General features: G+C 42.4%; 1 protein-coding gene and 2 long non-coding RNA genes across 5 annotated transcripts in view; all 3 read left to right on the top strand.

Annotated features, from left to right (window-relative positions):
* snap91b (synaptosome associated protein 91b) overlaps nucleotides 1-17,500 on the top strand; it is an 85,996-nt gene that overhangs the window by 41,319 nt on the left and 27,177 nt on the right. The window contains exons 10-12 of the mRNA XM_063223625.1: nucleotides 1-65; nucleotides 16,387-16,399; nucleotides 17,422-17,500. The exon at nucleotides 1-65 is cut by the window's left edge and continues 6 nt beyond it; the exon at nucleotides 17,422-17,500 is cut by the window's right edge and continues 61 nt beyond it. Coding sequence (XP_063079695.1) covers nucleotides 1-65; nucleotides 16,387-16,399; nucleotides 17,422-17,500 — 157 coding nt within the window. The remainder of the gene's footprint in view (nucleotides 66-16,386; nucleotides 16,400-17,421) is intronic.
* LOC134469401 (uncharacterized) lies at nucleotides 3,137-6,185 on the top strand. 2 transcript variants are annotated; one of them, XR_010038983.1, is made up of 5 exons: nucleotides 3,137-3,446; nucleotides 3,905-4,010; nucleotides 4,542-4,640; nucleotides 5,638-5,718; nucleotides 5,925-6,185. It is a non-coding gene; the product is annotated as an uncharacterized LOC134469401 (long non-coding RNA). The 2 variants fall into 2 exon arrangements; XR_010038982.1 differs by having other exon boundaries at nucleotides 3,137-4,010.
* On the top strand, nucleotides 7,075-12,328 carry LOC134469400 (uncharacterized). 2 transcript variants are annotated; one of them, XR_010038980.1, is made up of 9 exons: nucleotides 7,075-7,699; nucleotides 8,380-8,428; nucleotides 9,096-9,165; nucleotides 9,354-9,458; nucleotides 9,908-9,986; nucleotides 10,091-10,200; nucleotides 10,450-10,554; nucleotides 11,148-11,413; nucleotides 11,844-12,328. It is a non-coding gene; the product is annotated as an uncharacterized LOC134469400 (long non-coding RNA). The 2 variants fall into 2 exon arrangements; XR_010038981.1 differs by lacking the exon at nucleotides 8,380-8,428.

Raw genomic sequence — 17,500 nt, 5'->3', positions numbered from 1 at the left:
AGCAGCATCCTTGAGTCTCTGGAGACACATATGAACAGTTTGGAAGGGGAGAAAGGAAAGAAAGGGTACGTTCTGTTTTCTCACATACAGTGTCTCAAAATAATCTATACAGACTTTAAATCATTGTAAAGAAGGTGTTTGTTTTTTTAAATTCACATTTTCATCCAGTACATCCATTCTGGGCGAGGCAATGTTCACAGCACGAGTCACACAAACTTCTGTTGGTAATCCAGTGTGTATCAATTCAGTGACTTGCAGGTCCCATAGCGTAGACTTAAGACAGAGGTGTCAAACTCAAATTGATTGAGGACCAAAATCTAAATCTGGAGCACAGCCACTGGCCATACTCAATATTTATTTAAAAACTGCATACTCACACACACATAATATTTGTATTAAGATTTCACCAACATATTACCATCATAGTTCAAATGTGCACCTATTCTGTTGCGTGTGAGTGTGAGCTCTTTCACTGGTCTGGGCCCACATGTAATACGGTGACACGCTAAGCTTCATGTTCATGTCTTATCACGCTATAGGTATATATTAAGGGTGTACGTGTTTGTGGGCCAATGATAATACACATTTGAAATGATCTCGCGGACCAAATAAAATGACTCCGGTGGCCAGATTTGACCCCTGGGCCTGAGCTTGGCATCCCTGACTTGAGACATCTTTTGGTAACACTTTACAATAATGGTGCATGAATTATAACGGAATAATGTTGGAAGTAATGTATGATTTATGGTGAATTAACACATGATTTATGTACATAGTGATATTTAATCTATCATTAGTTAATAAGGAGTCATGACATGAGTGATGAGGACTCACCATTAAGTAAATGTGGTATATCAGAGGGAAATTCGTGGTGTGAATTACAAGGTTAACATATCATGTATTAACATGGCTGATGAAAATCCTGTCAGATCAACCCAGTCATACATGAATCCAACCTTAGTTAATGTTGCCTTTCCAGCAATAATGGAATAATGTTGTAGTCATTAAATGACACTCAGGCTAAGCGGTTCCCAAACTTTTTCCCCGCGCACCCCCTTGTACATTTCATTGTGGCTCGCGCACCCCCTTAGCGAATATTTTGGTGTGCTGATGGCCACGCAAGTATGGATTCACTGTGCATTCATGCACATTATGCACAGTTTTGAATAATCCTCTTTTCCAAGTTCTGGAGTTAAACTGCACTTCAAATGGACCCTTCCAGCATACAATTAAAAACTACTTAAAGTTCATTGATGCTGTATAAAAAACTCTCACCATTGCTCTATTCAGCTCGGGCACCCCCTTATGGCAGGCTGCGCAACCCCAGGGGTGCACGGACCACAGTTTGGGAAACCCTGGCCTAGCCTATGTTTAGGCTACTAGTGTGGATTTCTATGACCAGCCGAAATAATCAGCCCATTGCCAATGTGCATAACAATCCTCGTGGAGCCAGTCATCTCAACCAGGCAATGGGCAACTTCAGAGAAGCTACAGAGCATTGTCAGGAACAGCGGCTGTGGCGTTCGACACTTCCTTCGTCACCTGCAGACTGCGCCTTGAAGCAACCTCCCCAGGCCATCATAGTAGCCTACACCCCCTCCCCGCAAACACAGGGAGTCACGTTTCATTCTTATTACCTGCTCCCGTCTTAATGTAACGTTTCGTTTCCCACCATAGCATTCTTTTAGCGGCTTATTTAAGGTGTCTCTCGTTCCGATGTGTGGTCATTAGCCAGCCATCACCAACGCCCTGAAGGGAGCCAGCCGAAGGAGTTTCTGTGGCGCTGCAGCGACGACTTCCACATTTAGTCAGTTTTTTTTTCACGATTTCAATGACCTTACTTCTTTATAATGTATAAACGTATTTCAGTTCAAACCGTAACCAAATATAGGCTATTATATTAATAGGCTAGCTTACAATTAGAGAATGATAAGACCCTTGTGGTAGGCCAAACGCCAAGTCACCACTTCTCAAAACTGATAATCATACTTAGACTAGTTCTACCCAGTGACGTGATTGTGCCCAATGAAACAGGAGGCCTGGATTCGTGCAGAAGATAAGGTACGTAACTGGGATATAAAATATGTATATGTTAGAAAACTATTTAACCTCATAGACTAACCTTGTATACGGTACATTCTAACAACATATTTCTTAAGTTTTGAGTCATTCACGTTCATTTGAAGCGTAACCCCCCCCCTACCCTACTGTGGCTAGTTTGGATGAGACGACTTGACCCTAGCTAGCACAACATAAATGACAGCTAGCTCTACACTATTTCGGCCATTCGTTAACGATCAGTGTTCAGATAACTAGCGCAAACGTGCCAAGATATATTGTATTCTCAAAAAAACGCTTGTGTTGTGCCATGGCTTATACGGTGATGACGTTTGAGATTGTAAATTTACGGGCCACTCGTAAGGCCCATAAGCTTAGATGTGTCTATGGTAAGGCCGACCTGACGAGGGGGTCTGCTCATTTTTCCGACGCCCCATTGTCCCTATGCGTCAATGTTCCGAACATTTCCCATTGATCCTACAGCACTTACTCTCAGATAACTTTTTACCAATAAAATTAAACCTTTTGTCCCGACAGTCCAGTGTTCTGACCAAAAGCTGCTTCAGATCACCGTCATCTCAGAGTCTGACAGCCTGTGCAGTGGTCATGCTGTCTGTGACAGGTTAGGTTTAGGGAAAGTTTTGGTCAAGGCACAAATTTAAAACTCAGAAACATTGCATTAGACAGGTTTGGGTTAGGAATGGTTTTGGGTAGGGCACAATTTGGCAACTTGGCAACATTGCATTAATGACAGGTTATGTTTAGGGGTGGTTTTGGTAAGGGCACAGCTAGACGAACTCAGACGGCATCTATGTGCTCGTCGCAGCGCATGCAGCTGAAGTCTACTTGGCACCGGGAAAAGCAGGACATACGACCTGGGATGATAGCCAACCCCAAACAGCCATTGGTCGGAACATTGAGCTGTCGGAGCAAAGGGTTTAATTTAATTATTTCGAGTTAGTGGGCTGTAGGATCAAGGGGAAATTTTCGGAATATTGACGCGTCGGACCAAAGAGGCGTCGGAAAAATGACATGCTACCCCTGACGAGATAGCTGCCTACTGAGGTTTGATTGGATATGGACATTGTTTATTTCAGAAGGAAAATGTTTGGAGTGGAATTGTTTGGAAGACAATCTTGGGACAATTTTGCTCTTTGGGTCTTTGTGCCAACCATGCCAGCTATCGTAGGGTGCTCTGGGAACTTCTTAGATCTGTTTACTGTATGTACAGAAATACGCATTTTGTTTACATAAAATCCCTTGTCATTTCACCACTAGGTTTGAAACCCAGACAGCACGAAGCATCTTGCCGACGTCAAAATCAGATCAACAGACAGGGACATCAGCCTTCTCTTGGGAATAGGCCAGATATGCCAGAACAAGAAATGGTAAGTCTATCACTACATAAGATCCATAACAAAATACTCCTAGTTAAATCTTAAATGTGACCTGGTGGCATTATTGCGTGAATGCTTATGTTGAACACTTAATAAATAAGATCCTCAAGTGTGTAGAGTTCGTTATTTATTTACATTTTCCTCAGCATAACTGTACAGCTGACACCACTGCCTTCTGTATCATAACAAAGCCTGTCACTTCCACGTTTCGTTCTTCTTATGTGACCGAAGTCACTGGCTACTGCACCAGAGAGGGTCTCTGCACTCATTGCTGGTCCTATGATGCCATCTATTGGCGAAAACGTGCAACAGCATAATTAAACTAAAAGACAACTTCTGACAGGACAACAAAAAGACAGGGAGTGAGAATAAGGGAATAACAAAAAGACAAAAATGGGGGGTCCACTACACTTGCATACCTGATTGTGATGCTGTCACTCATTTTCTAGTCTATATCTTGGACTGAAAAAGGATGCTTTGCCCCTGCGGTTGTGAAGAGGATGCTGTGGAGGTGGCAGCATGAACGTGTCACACAGACATTGGCTAAACTACTCGGTAGGTACAACGAAATAAAAGAAACCACCCCCTCAACCCTGTTTATGCTGCACTGTACCTATTATAACCAGTTTTTATATAGACCATTATTTGAAATACTACGAGAGCCTTGCTGTTAGGATACTGTACAGCAGGGATGGGCAACTGGAGGCTCGGGCGCAGGACAGTTTTTAACCCCCTATAAATCAATAGTGTAAGCATTCAGGTATAAATAAAGAAAAAGTGAAGTATCCTTTTGTAAATTCAAGTGCGTGGTGATGTGGCCCACTGATTGTGGTAATTAAAAATGTTGGCCCACCTTATAATGAAAGTTGCCCACCCCTGCTGTACAGCCTACATCACTTGTACATGTCCTTACCAAATAGGACACTAGCTAGCTAAATGTAACTAATATGGCATTGTGAAAGTTGTATGCCGAAATGTAAACCATAATATTAAATTGTGATGGACAGTATTCAACCAACATATTACATTGTGAATGTAGTTGCACAGTGATACTGAGACCGACTTATTCCTGTCTTTATTTGCCAGGCTTCTACACTTGCCCTCAGAGTTCACATATAGTGAAGTGCACAGGTGTCCAGTCAGGTTCAGACTGATGCTGGTAACAAGAGGAAAACATGCTAATTGGTAAGTGAGATCCCTGCTCAACAAAAATCCACACAGCACAACAAGTAAGCCTAGTTTGTGGTATCAAATGTAAAATGGAAGTTTCATCAAAAAGTTGTAGAACACATCTGAATAAATTGCAGGCCATCAAAGTTGTGAATGGGCAGGGAAAACACAACCAGTAGGCTTATGAATTACTTTGACTCAGCACAGCACAGCAGATGCGATGCTACCATTCCTTGGGAATATGACACAGAGGTCTACTATTCCATTGTAAATATTGACTGGAAATGTTCATGTTTCAACTGTTTTAAAAACATTGGACTCAGGGGAAAAAATCTCTAGGTGTATATAAGTGAAAGCCCACCTTTGCCATTGTGACACAGCACACAAGTATACACTGCACACAACGAAATTGCATTTTATGCCTCACCTGTGCAAGGGTGCAGCCTACATTGGCATCCCAAGGGAGCAGTATGTTGCAGTGTGGCGGGAAGGTACCATACTTGGGGTACCTCAGTCATGGAGGATGGTGGAGAGAGCACTGGTTAATTACTCCCTCCACCAACCTGGCGGGCTGGGAGATGAACCAGCAACCTTTGGGTTGTTCAGCCCTGGGCTACAGGACACCCTAACCGCTTACCAATGACTGCCCCACTTATCCTTGACTGTATAAAAAATACCACAGAGTAGCGAGTACACTTTTAAATTAAAAGGGTCAATATAGATGATAGACTTTTCATCCACAGGCAGGTAAGGCCTATATTGAAGGCAGCCAGCTTCAAAACAGACCCCACCTTCTCTTTGTCACCTGAATATAACTTAATTGTATTGCAAATGTCATTCCTAAGATTCATTTACAAAATGTGTTTTATTTCATGTGAAGCTGCATAACATTGAAATTATGTCGGGGGGCCCGGTGAAACGGCCCTTGAGACATAGGTTCCCCACCCCTGCTGTAGGAAGAGCCTGTAGACGGTGACACTTCAGACATTTGACTTTCTAGCTCTTGTCACAGGTCAGTCCATGAGCCCACGTCTTCAGGTCATGGGCCTGAGAAGAATCTACCGTTACAGGGGTCAGAAGAGATCCTCAAACTGTAAGTTAATCTCATGATGCTTTTTAACATAAACATTTGACACTCACTCTCACCACAGGTCAGTTCATGAGCCTCACTGGATACTTTTATAATATATGTGCAGCTGTGTGTCAATGGTTGGTATGCAGTGTCGCTGTTTTTTTTTGTTTTTGTTTTTTTTTTTACATTTTATGTACTGTTTGTCTCTTGTTTCTGTGCTGTTTCAGATGCTGACATTACTACCCCTGTACTTCAACCCCTCTGCTGCCACTGGGTCCTCAACGAGAAAATAAACTGATTCCCCCCCCCCAATCCATTCCTTTTTCCACCGTCACATCACACCATGCCTATGCACATTAACACCACCAATGAGCCTAGAAAACTAGGACAACAGTGAGGATGAATTTAGAAACCGCTTCCACGTATTGTACTATTTCTGAAAAAGCATTGGTATTGGCCTTCTATCTCCACGTAGCCATATCAAAAAACCTGCCTAAAAAAAAATCAATTTTGTCGTGTTTCTGCTTAAAAAGGAATTTAGAAACCGCTTCCACGTATTGTACTATTTCTGAAAAAGCATTGGTATTGGCCTTCTATCTCCATGTAGCCATATCAAAAAACCTGCCTCAAAAAAAAAACTATTTTGTCGTGTTTCCGCTTAAAAAGGAGAACAAAATATCCACATGTAAAATTATCCTGCTACGTGGAAATGGCACCTTACTAAATAAATAACAACTGCATAGTTATTCTGTTCAATTTATGAGTAACTATGTAAATTATGATTAACTTTTTGGCTGATATGGGACACTGCATGAAAAGAGGAATTTGTGGATGAGTTTTGCACCTTAAATTGCCTCATACCTCAAGCCACAGCATTTGCGGCTCCCCCATGCCCCCCTCCCATCCCTTTCTTAGAAGAGCCTTTAATATGTAAATGCCAGTGATCAGGTCGGGAGCTGCCCCAGTCAATTTCAAGTGGGGTGGGGTGGGGTGAGGTCAGGTGGGTGGGAGGGAGTGGGGGGTCGGCAGGCCTGTTTCTAGGATTTTGGGGTCCCTAGGCAACGGGATTGTTGGGGGCCCAAGGGCATTTTTTGGCCTTTTACTAAAATGTGTGTGTCTGTGTGTGTGTATGTTTTTTCACGCTGCCCAGTGGTGTTTTTCAGAATCACTAACCATTAAACCAGGGGTAGGGAACCTATGTCTCGAGGGCCCTTGAGGCGGTTTTATCCGGCCCCTGATATCATTATAATGTTTTGCAACTTCACATGAAATAGGCCTATGACTATTTTGCAGGCCTAAAGGAATCTTAGAAATTACATTTCCAATGCAATTAAGTTATATTCAGGGGACCTAGAAAAGGTGGGGACTGTCCTGATTTGTGTTCATAGTACGGCCCCCGGAGGATTTTATGACCATGGTAGGAATTTGAAGTGGCCCCTCGAATGAAAAAGGTTCCCCACCCCTGCATAAACCTTTCTACTAGCCACAGCTTTGCTGTCAGTACATTTTATTATGATACTATAAGCTCAGAAATTAAGTTGATCAAACAATTCGATCTGTGCTATAAACATTTAAATGAACCTACAGAATAGGCTATCAAAATAGAATCATCTGAATGATCTTTCTTGGACATAGGCCTACATTTTGAAGTGACCCTTCGAATTAAAAAGGTTCCTCTGCTGCTTTTGAGGAAAAACATCAATGTGCTTGGCCACTCTGTTTTTTTTTAAATGGTATTCTGAACTAAAGCAAGGATTGTTCAAGTTAGTTGAAAATAGACCGTCTCTGGTTAAATTAGTTCTACACCAAGCCTTTAGGTGGCAGTAAAACTAATTGGCACAATGCGAATTCCACACACAAGCCACAAAGAAGCCATCAGCCGCGGTCAACATCACCTTCCTGATTGAACAGAACCACGCGTTGTCTGTGTGGTTTACAAGTTTCTTGGCGATATGGGGGAAAAGTTCCTCACATACCAACGGAAAATGGGCGTCATATACATGTAAGTACATTTTACTCAACTGTGGTTTAAAGTTTCAGTACTCAAGAGCGATTGAATAGCTCCTCTGAACACAGATCCGCCATTGCTAAGTTATGGCACAGCCGTTTTACATAGCTGGTAGCTCAAGTCCCCTCAATGTGACTACACTAGTTGCTGCTGTACGCTAGTAAATTCTGATGACTTGCGAGCATCGTAATGACAAAATGCTGTGGTGAAACGGTGAATATGTTAAGTATACTTGTTGATGGTAAATTGTTTGACATTGCTCGTTCTCAGTTGCCTTTCCCCTGCCTAAAGATAGACAAAGGCTACCGTTAGCATGCTATTGCGTTAGCTCATCAACTAGATTCTGGGCACTGCTCATTTTTCACGTCTGCCCGGTATTTCGCTGATGAACTAACGCTTAGACGCCTTGCCAATGTATTTTACAGCGGCAAAAATGCATAGGCGACGTTGGAAAGACTGGTGTGCCGTCTGGGTATGTTGGTTTTCAGTGCTGGGCAGTAGCGAAGCGACTAATTTAATTACATTCTCTAGTAGCTTGGTCGTAGCGTCACTACTATGTATCGAGTAGCTAACATCCCTGTAGTAATGCTATTTTTCCTCAAGTAGCGACGTTTTTGTCCCCCATCGATTTTACTCAGTGATTTTTGTTTTACTTTCTCTATCCTGAAACCTAGGCAGTCACACAGGGGTTCCAAGACCCACCGGCGTAAAATCAAGTCAAAGGTGGGATATAATTTAGTTCCATGCTACTTTGAAACGGTGGTAGATGGACACTCCCAACTGAGATAGCTCCCGGACGTGCAGTCCCAGGTGTTTCTATCACTCCCGGACGTGTAGTCCCACCCGATTATATTTCACGTATTATCATACACTGCCACATACAAGCAATTTAGGGTTAGGTTTAGGGTCAAGGTTAGGGTTAGGGTTAGAAACAAAAAAACTAACATCAAAAAGATAACTAGCTCCGTTATATGGCGGTGGGACCGATAGTCTGGCTAGTGGGAGCGAGCCGACAGGGGAGCGTCCTGCGTTGGGAGCGTCAATCAGGGAATCGTTCTCAGTAACGCGAGCCCAATGTATCAGCGCGAGCTCAATGTCGACCAGAGTGGTCAAGTTGAGCACGCCACCCCGAAATCAATGTGAAATACCCTGCCATTTGCAAACAGTAGGCAACCTGTCCTTAAAAAGTATGGGTCCTCAAAACAGCACTTGTTGCACAAATATGTGTAGATGGCCTCTTCAAGAAATTGAAATTATGTATGGTCACTTTTTCTTATTGTTTCACGTGGAGGTCTACTGACCTTGTCTAAATAATGTAGGCTAGTTTATGTCCATGTATTATATTAGGACCCAAGGTTAATGGGTTATTCTATTTACCATGTTTTCACAGGCTGCTGTCTCATAATATGGCGAAGACGAGTCACCTGAAGGCCTAACTCGCCATAGAAGACTGAAAGAATGTAAGATTAACTTCTTTGTGACCAATATGACTTGCTCATTGATACATGTCAATATGAGGTGCATGGCAAAGTATTTAATTTATTTGTCTCGCTTCTAGGAGCTGTAGAAACAACAGGGTGTTCTTTTTCAGGGTATTCTTTTTTATAGAACTGGACAGGTCATTTATTCGTTATCCTTGATTTTGAAGTGTCCTGCAGGATGCTGTGTCCTGCAATCCTGTGTACTGTGCTACAGACGCATGTGGAGGTCAACCCAAAATGGGCACAGTCTCACCGCAGAAGAGTGAAAGAGGGTAAGCTTAACCTATAGCCTACGTCAGGGTCGGGGAACGTTTCTCATTCGAAGGGCCGCCTCAAATTCATCCGAGGGGCCGTAAAAGTCCTCCAAGGGCCGTACTATGAACACAAACCAGGATTTTCCCTTTCACTTTAGGCCTATATTGAAGGCAGCCACATTTAAACAAACACCACCTTCTTCAGGTTCCCTGAATATAACTTAATTGTATTGCAAATGTATTTTCTAAGATTCCATTACAAAATATGTCATATTTCATGTGAAGCTGAATAGCATTAAAATTATATCGGGGGGCCAGATAAAACTGCCTCAAGGGTCGCAAACGGCCCTAGAGACATAGGTTCCCCACCCCTGGCCTACATTGTCAATATGACTTGTGCTACTTTATAGATAAGTAATCAATGCTGTGCATTGCTATGTTTTGATTTATTTTCTTACATCCTACAGATCCTGGCAGGGAGACGGTAGTGACCTGCAGAATGGTGATGGGCCAATCTTACAAGAGACCACAGAAAACTGATATAGTGTAAGATTATCCCTGTTGGGCTCAATAGGTCTTGCTTATTGACATATTTGCTATGTCAATATGAGGTGCATGGTTAAGTATTTATTTATTTGTCTCGCTTCTAGGAACTATAGAAACAACAGTGCCTGCTGCAGTATAATGAGGACACCCTGAGCAGAGAGCTCCAATAGACCCAGGTCCAGTGTCTTGGCAGGGTGAAATGGCACTGATATGGGTATGTACTAATGTCAGTTAAAATGAATGAATGAATGAATTAATTATCATATCTGAATAATGTGAACACTGGATTTACCACACACACACACACACACACACACACACACACACACACACCCTAGGCCTAGATGATTTGGACCCAAGGTTACTTTTACCACAGCTCTGGCACATCAATTTTCATTTGTTTAATAACTGGTCAGGTAATTTATTCATTCCCCTTGTTTTTTTTTTTGTTTTTTTTTTGTAGTGTCCTGCAGGATGCTGTGTCCTGCAATCCTGTGTGCTGTGCTACAGACGCGTGTGGAGGTCAACCCAAAATGGGCACAGTCTCACCACAGAAGAGTGAAAGAGGGTAAGCTTAACCTATAGCCTACGTCAGTGGTGGGGAACCTTTCTCATTCGAAGGGCCAATTCAAATTCATCCGAGGGGCCGTAAAAGTTCTCCAAGGGCCGTACTATGAACACAAACCAGGATTTTCCCCTTCACTTTAGACCTATATTGAAGGCAGCCACATTTAAACAAACACCACCTTCTTCAGCTTCCCTGAATTGTTAATATGTAAGTGTTGAGTGTTAATGTTAAAGGAACAGTCCACCATTTTTCACATATATGGAGTATTTACATGCATGAATGTGCATTTCATTTTGGTCTGTGTTTTCATTATCTAGTTTAACAGTATAGTATAGCGTTTCTCGTCTCTAGTTGGCCACAGCAGCTCCCATATGGCTCAGTTCTGATTGGCCAATTGGAGATGAGAAACGCAGGCGGGGGCAATATCGCCCTATTTTACGCAACATTGCGTTGGGGGCTATATCAAAGCTATTGAAAGTATTGTGTCATGTTCTGTCTGTAATTGACAAAAAATGAGATTGGAATTGACGACTGTATCAGCTGTCAGGTCATGTCTCAGGATTGTGTATTTAGTAGCTCCTCTCTTTTTGCAGCTTTAAAACTTAAGGCCACCGCTATGGAGGGAGCGGCTGCAACCGCCACCAGCGCAGCAGCTGCCCAACAAGCTCGACCCTCCGATTCCTCCACCTCCAGCTCCTCCACCTCCTCTTCAAGTGACTCGGAGCCAGAGAGGAAGAGAAAGAAGAGGAACAAGAGAGACAGGAAAAAGAGAGAGAAGAAGAGGAAGAAGGACAAGCACAGACAGACAGAAGGAGAGAACTTGCGAACACTTGCACCCTATTGCGGAGCTCGCCTTCAGGTGGGCACATGCAGAAAATTGAACAGCTTAATGATTAACAATGATTTTTAGAACCTGAACAAGGACTGCCTGCTTACCTTTTTTTTTTTTCATCTTTTTGAAATATCTAGCAGGTCCCCCTTTCTTTTCAGTTGCTGTATCTCCTGCATGTGCCCACCTGATTCACACTGTGTGGCACAGTCCTTGGTGAAGTTAAATAAACTATCACCAGGAAGATATGTCTCCCTAATTTCCATGTAATCATCAGGGCTGACCGTTGCAAGCTCCGCAATAGGGGCTTGGTTGCAGATGGTATTTCTGTCGATCGGAATTTTTTCGTACGCCGCCGTCTTGCTTAAACCCTTTCTCACCAGCCTGACCACCTCCATATAGCGGGGGGCTAGCGGGAGCTGTCTGTAAAATATCTGTATTTTGTTTGTATATTTTACAGTATCACCGCGGAAGGGCCTCTGCTACATGGCGAAGAAAAAAATAGGTCTTTGGCATTTTAGGGATAAGAAACGAGCGGAGGTGTCCCATCCTGTGGCTGGTGAGGAGAAGAGGACGGGAGAATCTTATCCCAATTGTGGTCAAGCATGTGCGTCCAGGAGCCACCCTGATCAGTGATGAGTGGCGAGCATACAGAGGCGCATTAGCTGCCATTGGCTACACTCACTTCACTGTTAACCATTCAAGATGGTTTGTTGATCCAAACAGTGGGGCCCATACACAGCACCTTGAGAGGGGTTACTGCCACACTTATTGTGTGTGTGTGTGTGTGTGTGTGTGTGTGTGTGTGTGTGTGTGTGTGTGTGTGTGTGTGTGTGTGTGTGTGTGTGTGTGTGTGTGTGTGTGTGTGTGTGTGTGTGTGTGTGTGTGTTACAATATGTGAAGGCCTATGACTTGCTTTCATAATAATAAAAAGTTATTGCTCTCTGTTTGGTGCTTTGATTGTATTTAAAAGTTCAGAAAATACACTACATCAAAATAGGCCTATGTAATGAGTTATGTGTTATAATGCTGTGACTTCACTTGGCGGGGGAGTTAATGATTGGGAAGGTTGTTAATGATTGATTAGTTGACTGTATAGAAATGGTTGATTACACACTTGTTTTCAGTATAGTAATCATGTGTTAAGTTAACACATGATTACTATACTGAAAACAAGTGTGTTAACCTATCATAATGTCATGGCTTTACTTAAGGTGGCCAAGAAAACGTGAATGAATATTGTAGTAATCATGAGCACACATGATCATGTAATGACTTTACTTGGGGTGGCAAAGACAACATGAATTCATAGTATACTACGATGTCAATGATATGTATTAGGCTAAACATTAGGCTGGTCATTGGCTGATATAACCAGAAGGTATCAGATGCATGTGTGGGCACAATCACGTCACTGGGTAGTCTAAGTATGATTATCAGTTTTGAGAAGTGGTGACTTGGCGTTTGGCCTACCACAAGGGCCTATTAATATAATAGCCTAGCCTATATTTGGTTATGGTTTGAACTGAAATACGTTTATACATTATAAAGAAGTAAGGTCATTGAAATCGTGAAAAAAAAAACTGACTAAATGTGGAAGTCGTCGCTGCAGCGCCACAGAAACTCCTTCGGCTGGCTCCCTTCAGGGCGTTGGTGATGGCTGGCTAATGACCACACATCGGAACGAGAGACACCCTAAATAAGCCGCTAAAAGAATGCAGATAGTGGGAAACGAAACGTTACATTAAGACGGGAGCAGGTAATAAGAATGAAACGTGACTCCCTGTGTTTGCGGGAAGGGGGTGTAGGCTACTATGATGGCCTGGAGAGGTTGCTTCAAGTCCGCAGGTGACGAAGGAAGTGTCGAACCCCCAGCTACGAACGCCACAGCCGCTGTTCCTGACAATGCTCTGTAGCTTCTCTGAAGTTGCCCATTGCCATAAGGTCTGGTTGAGATGACTGGCTCCACACGGCGAGGATTGTTATGCACATTGGCAATGGGCTGATTATTTCGGCTGGTCATCATAGAAATCCACACTAGTAGCCTAAATGTAGGCTAGGCCAAGGTTTTCCAAACTGTGGTCCGTGCACCCCTGGGGTTGCGCAGCCTGCCATAAGGTGGTGCGCGAGCTGAATAGAGCAATGGTGAGAGTTTTTATACAGCATCAATGAACTTTAAGTAGTTTTTAATTGTACGGTGAATTGTATGCTGGAAGGGTCCATTTGAAGTGCAGTTTAACTCCAAGACTTGGAAAAGAGGATTATTCAAAACTGTGCATAATGTGCAGTGAATGTACAGTGAATCCATACTTGCGTGGCCATCAGCACACCAAAATATTCGCTAAGGGGGTGCGCGAGCCACAATGAAATGTACAAGGGGGTGCGCGGGGAAGTTTGGGAACCGCTGGCCTAGGCTACCACCTTTATCCTGAGTGTCATTTAATGACTACAACATTATTTCATTATTGCTGGAGAGGCAACATTAACTAAGGTTGGATTCATGTATGACTGGGTTGATCTGACAGGATTTTCATCAGTCATGTTAATACATGATATGTTAACCTTGTAATTCACACCACGAATTTCCCTTTGATCTACCACATTTACTTAATGGTAAGTCCTCATCACCCATGTCATGACTCCTTATTAACTAATGATAGATTAAATATCACTATGTACATAAATCATGTGTTAATTCACCATAAATCATACATTACTTCCAACATTATTCCGTTATAATTCATGCACCATTATTGTAAAGTGTTACCCATCTTTTTGAAAACAGGCGATTATATTAATATAATATAGGCCTACATTTTAAAACTAGACTGCCTGTGCAGTCGCCTTCGACTGCTTAAGGTATATCCCCGAAACGCGACACTTCCAGTCCCCCATCATTCCTACCACTCCCGTCCACCATTTCGTAAACGTATATGATACATACAGACGTGACATGACGTGCATAGGCTTAAAACCAAACGGCTATTGTGAAAATGAAGCAAAAAATGGGGCAAATGGTAATACTGTTTTAATGGTTCAGTGGATATACCACATTAGGTACAGTGTAATAACCAGTGTAAAAATATTGAAGACAATGTAATTCCAGTGTAACACCGCCATTTCTTTTACTTACATCATGTGTTTCTGCATAAGTGGTATTACATGGTATTGCATATTGTTACACTGGTATTACACTATATTACATGGTATTGCATACTGTTACACTCGTTATTACACTGTACCTGATATTGCATATTGTTACACTAGTATTACACTAGTATTACATGGTATTAAATATTGTTACATTGGTTATTACACTGTACCTAATATGGTAGATTCACTGAAATGGTGAACCATTAAAATAAGGTGTTACCGGGCAAATCAATCCACCCAGTCAGAAGTTATGGGCCAAATGAAAATTCCGCCATTTTGAAAGTGTTGTCTTCCAAACTCGAATCAGTTCATGAACCTACCCTAGGGCATTCACACACAAAATCTGGGACAAATCCATCCACCCGGTCAGTAGTTATGGGCCAAACAATAATTCTGCCATCTTGAATTCAGCCATCTTGAAAGTGTTGACCTCCCAACTCGAAGCAGTTCATGAACCTGCCCTAGAGCATTCACACACCAAATCTGGGACAAATCCATCCACCTGGTCAGAAGTTATGGACCAAACAAAAATTCGGCCATCTTGAATTCAGCCATCTTGAAAGTGTTGACCTCCAAACTCGAATCAGTTCATGAACCTGCCCTAGAGCATTCACCCAAAAAAATCTGGGACAAATCCAAACATCCGTTCAAAAGTTATCGCGTTAACACGAAAGACCTTACGCGGCGGACGCAGCGGCGGCGGCGCACGCAAAACCATTACATCCCCGACGCTCCGCGTTTCGGGGATATAATGAGGTCTATAAATTCTATGACACTTTGAAAATTAAACAAACTTAAATAAAGTACAAAGTACTGCAAAGTACTTTACAAGGATTTGAAGAAACTGAAGTGAGTTTAGCTTCATGGGATGGCTTCTATATGGACTATGACCTCTTTAGGAAGTGGTTAGCAGGGATACCAGATGTTATTGCACATACAATACAGACAGATAGTCAATCAATACCCACATTGGTGTGTGTAAGAACATGTTGAAAAATAATTGTAAGATTAGATGTTAGAAATAGTGCATATTTTCAAACCAAGCCACACAGCTTAAGCTGTTTCACCCTCACCTGCAAAGAAAGTATGACTATGGAGCAATACTGTAGTTAATGCTGGAATATTTAACACAATGTGTTGTTATAGAGACTCTACGACGTCTGCCTTGCAATTCTAACTTGTTATCTTGTTATCTATCTTGTTAAACTGATATTTTAAACCCTTTAAACATTTAGTTTAAACTGAACCTGTGTAGGCTGTGCAAAATGATACTGTTGCTGTGTGCTATGCGTTTGGAAATGACAAAATGTTTTTTCCTTCTTTGTATTAATTGTTTTTCTCCTCTATGTGTCTGTCTGCCTGGGGGTCTGTGGCATGATGCACAATTGGATCTTCAGTGAAGGGTGAGTTTAGACATTGCCATAACTGCTTGACTTATCTGTTTCTTTCACAACTGCTTACACACGTTTTCCTCACTTGCTGGGTTTTTACACCAAAACTATGCACATAAACTACAAAGTAGACTACTGATCATGCAACATGGAAAACAACTTCTTTCACCACCAAAAAGGAAAGACAGTTTTGAAAACCTCAGCACTTTTCAGAAGAATGCAAGATGCGGTGTGTGTTGACTTGCACTGTCTAGCTGCAGAGACTGGGAATTAGTACTGCGTTTCGCCACCTTGAGACAGAGTAGTTGTTAAGTGCTACATTTTAGAATAGTGTCATACATAACTTTTTTGTGTGTAAGCAGTTGCAAAAAAATTGTAATACATCACAGAGAAGCTGTACAATGTGACTGACTGGTGTTTGAGCCTAACACATTCTATTTCCTTCTCTCCTTTTTGTAGGTCTCCAACAAAGGTGAGCTTAACTTGATCCATCTATAGTGTAGAGATACATTTCATGTTAGCATTCCTTCTTTCCTTCCTTTGTTTAATGTTACAGTTCTTCGATTGAATGTTCTGTGCTCATCATCTGCCAATCAGTGAAGTACATTGAGCTGATACCAATGACTCACTATAAGTCTAGTGACTGTATCATGGGCTGATACTGTATAATTTGCATGGAATGTGCTATAAGAGGCTGATAACCCCCAATGGACCCACTATGGAATGTTTTTGAATGGTTTTCCTTTGTAGTTATTACCATAAAAAGAAGAAAGATTCATATGAATGTCTAGACACAGTGACATCTTCATTCACTGTACCTGTATATCTCGTATACTAAGGGCCTTTCCCATTACTAATCTCTACCCCTACCCCTACGCCTTCCTCTTGCCCCTCGTGCTTTCAAATGAAGCCACAAGGTGTAGGGCTTGAAAAGCAACCCCTATGAATGAGATACCCCTTCAACAATCACGTAATGATACTCACAGCTGTCACTGATTCCATGCATTCGGTTGACGTTAATAACGTTTTTTTTTCACATGCGTTTCACGGAAAAAAGGGCCATCACACATTAAGACAATGTTAAACTTAGTACAATGGAATAATTATTACCACTTTAAAAACCGTCAATTGCGGCAAAAATACTTAAACTTAATACTTAAACGAATGCCGCGGCTTGCCGCCAATTTTTGACGGCATTAGCAATGCATTCAGGGAAATCTGTCGTAGCCCTCCATCATGGGGTCTGATGTCAGATAATTTCGAAAAATGTGCGGAGCGGTGGAAAGCCCTTCGCCGTACCCCTACCTCTCTGTCTGAACGTGAATCGAGATGCCACTACCCCTACACGTGCCAAACGGAGGGGAAGGGGAAAGGCGTAGGGCTAAGCCTGGGGTGTAATGGGATTAACCGATAGGGTTCTTTGTAATATCCTAACTCCCGTCCTCCCTTGCCTGCTTGCGGCCCCATGATGACAAGTGTATTTCAATATCCCAGGGCTCTCCGACCAATAACGCGTCTCCGACGTCCACCCCGGCCAAATCTGCCACCGCCGTGCCCACGCTGGGGCCCCCCC

Source organism: Engraulis encrasicolus, chromosome 18 (genome assembly GCF_034702125.1).
Source record: "Engraulis encrasicolus isolate BLACKSEA-1 chromosome 18, IST_EnEncr_1.0, whole genome shotgun sequence".
NCBI lineage: Eukaryota > Metazoa > Chordata > Actinopteri > Clupeiformes > Engraulidae > Engraulis > Engraulis encrasicolus.
This window is presented reverse-complemented; position numbering and strand designations above follow the sequence as displayed.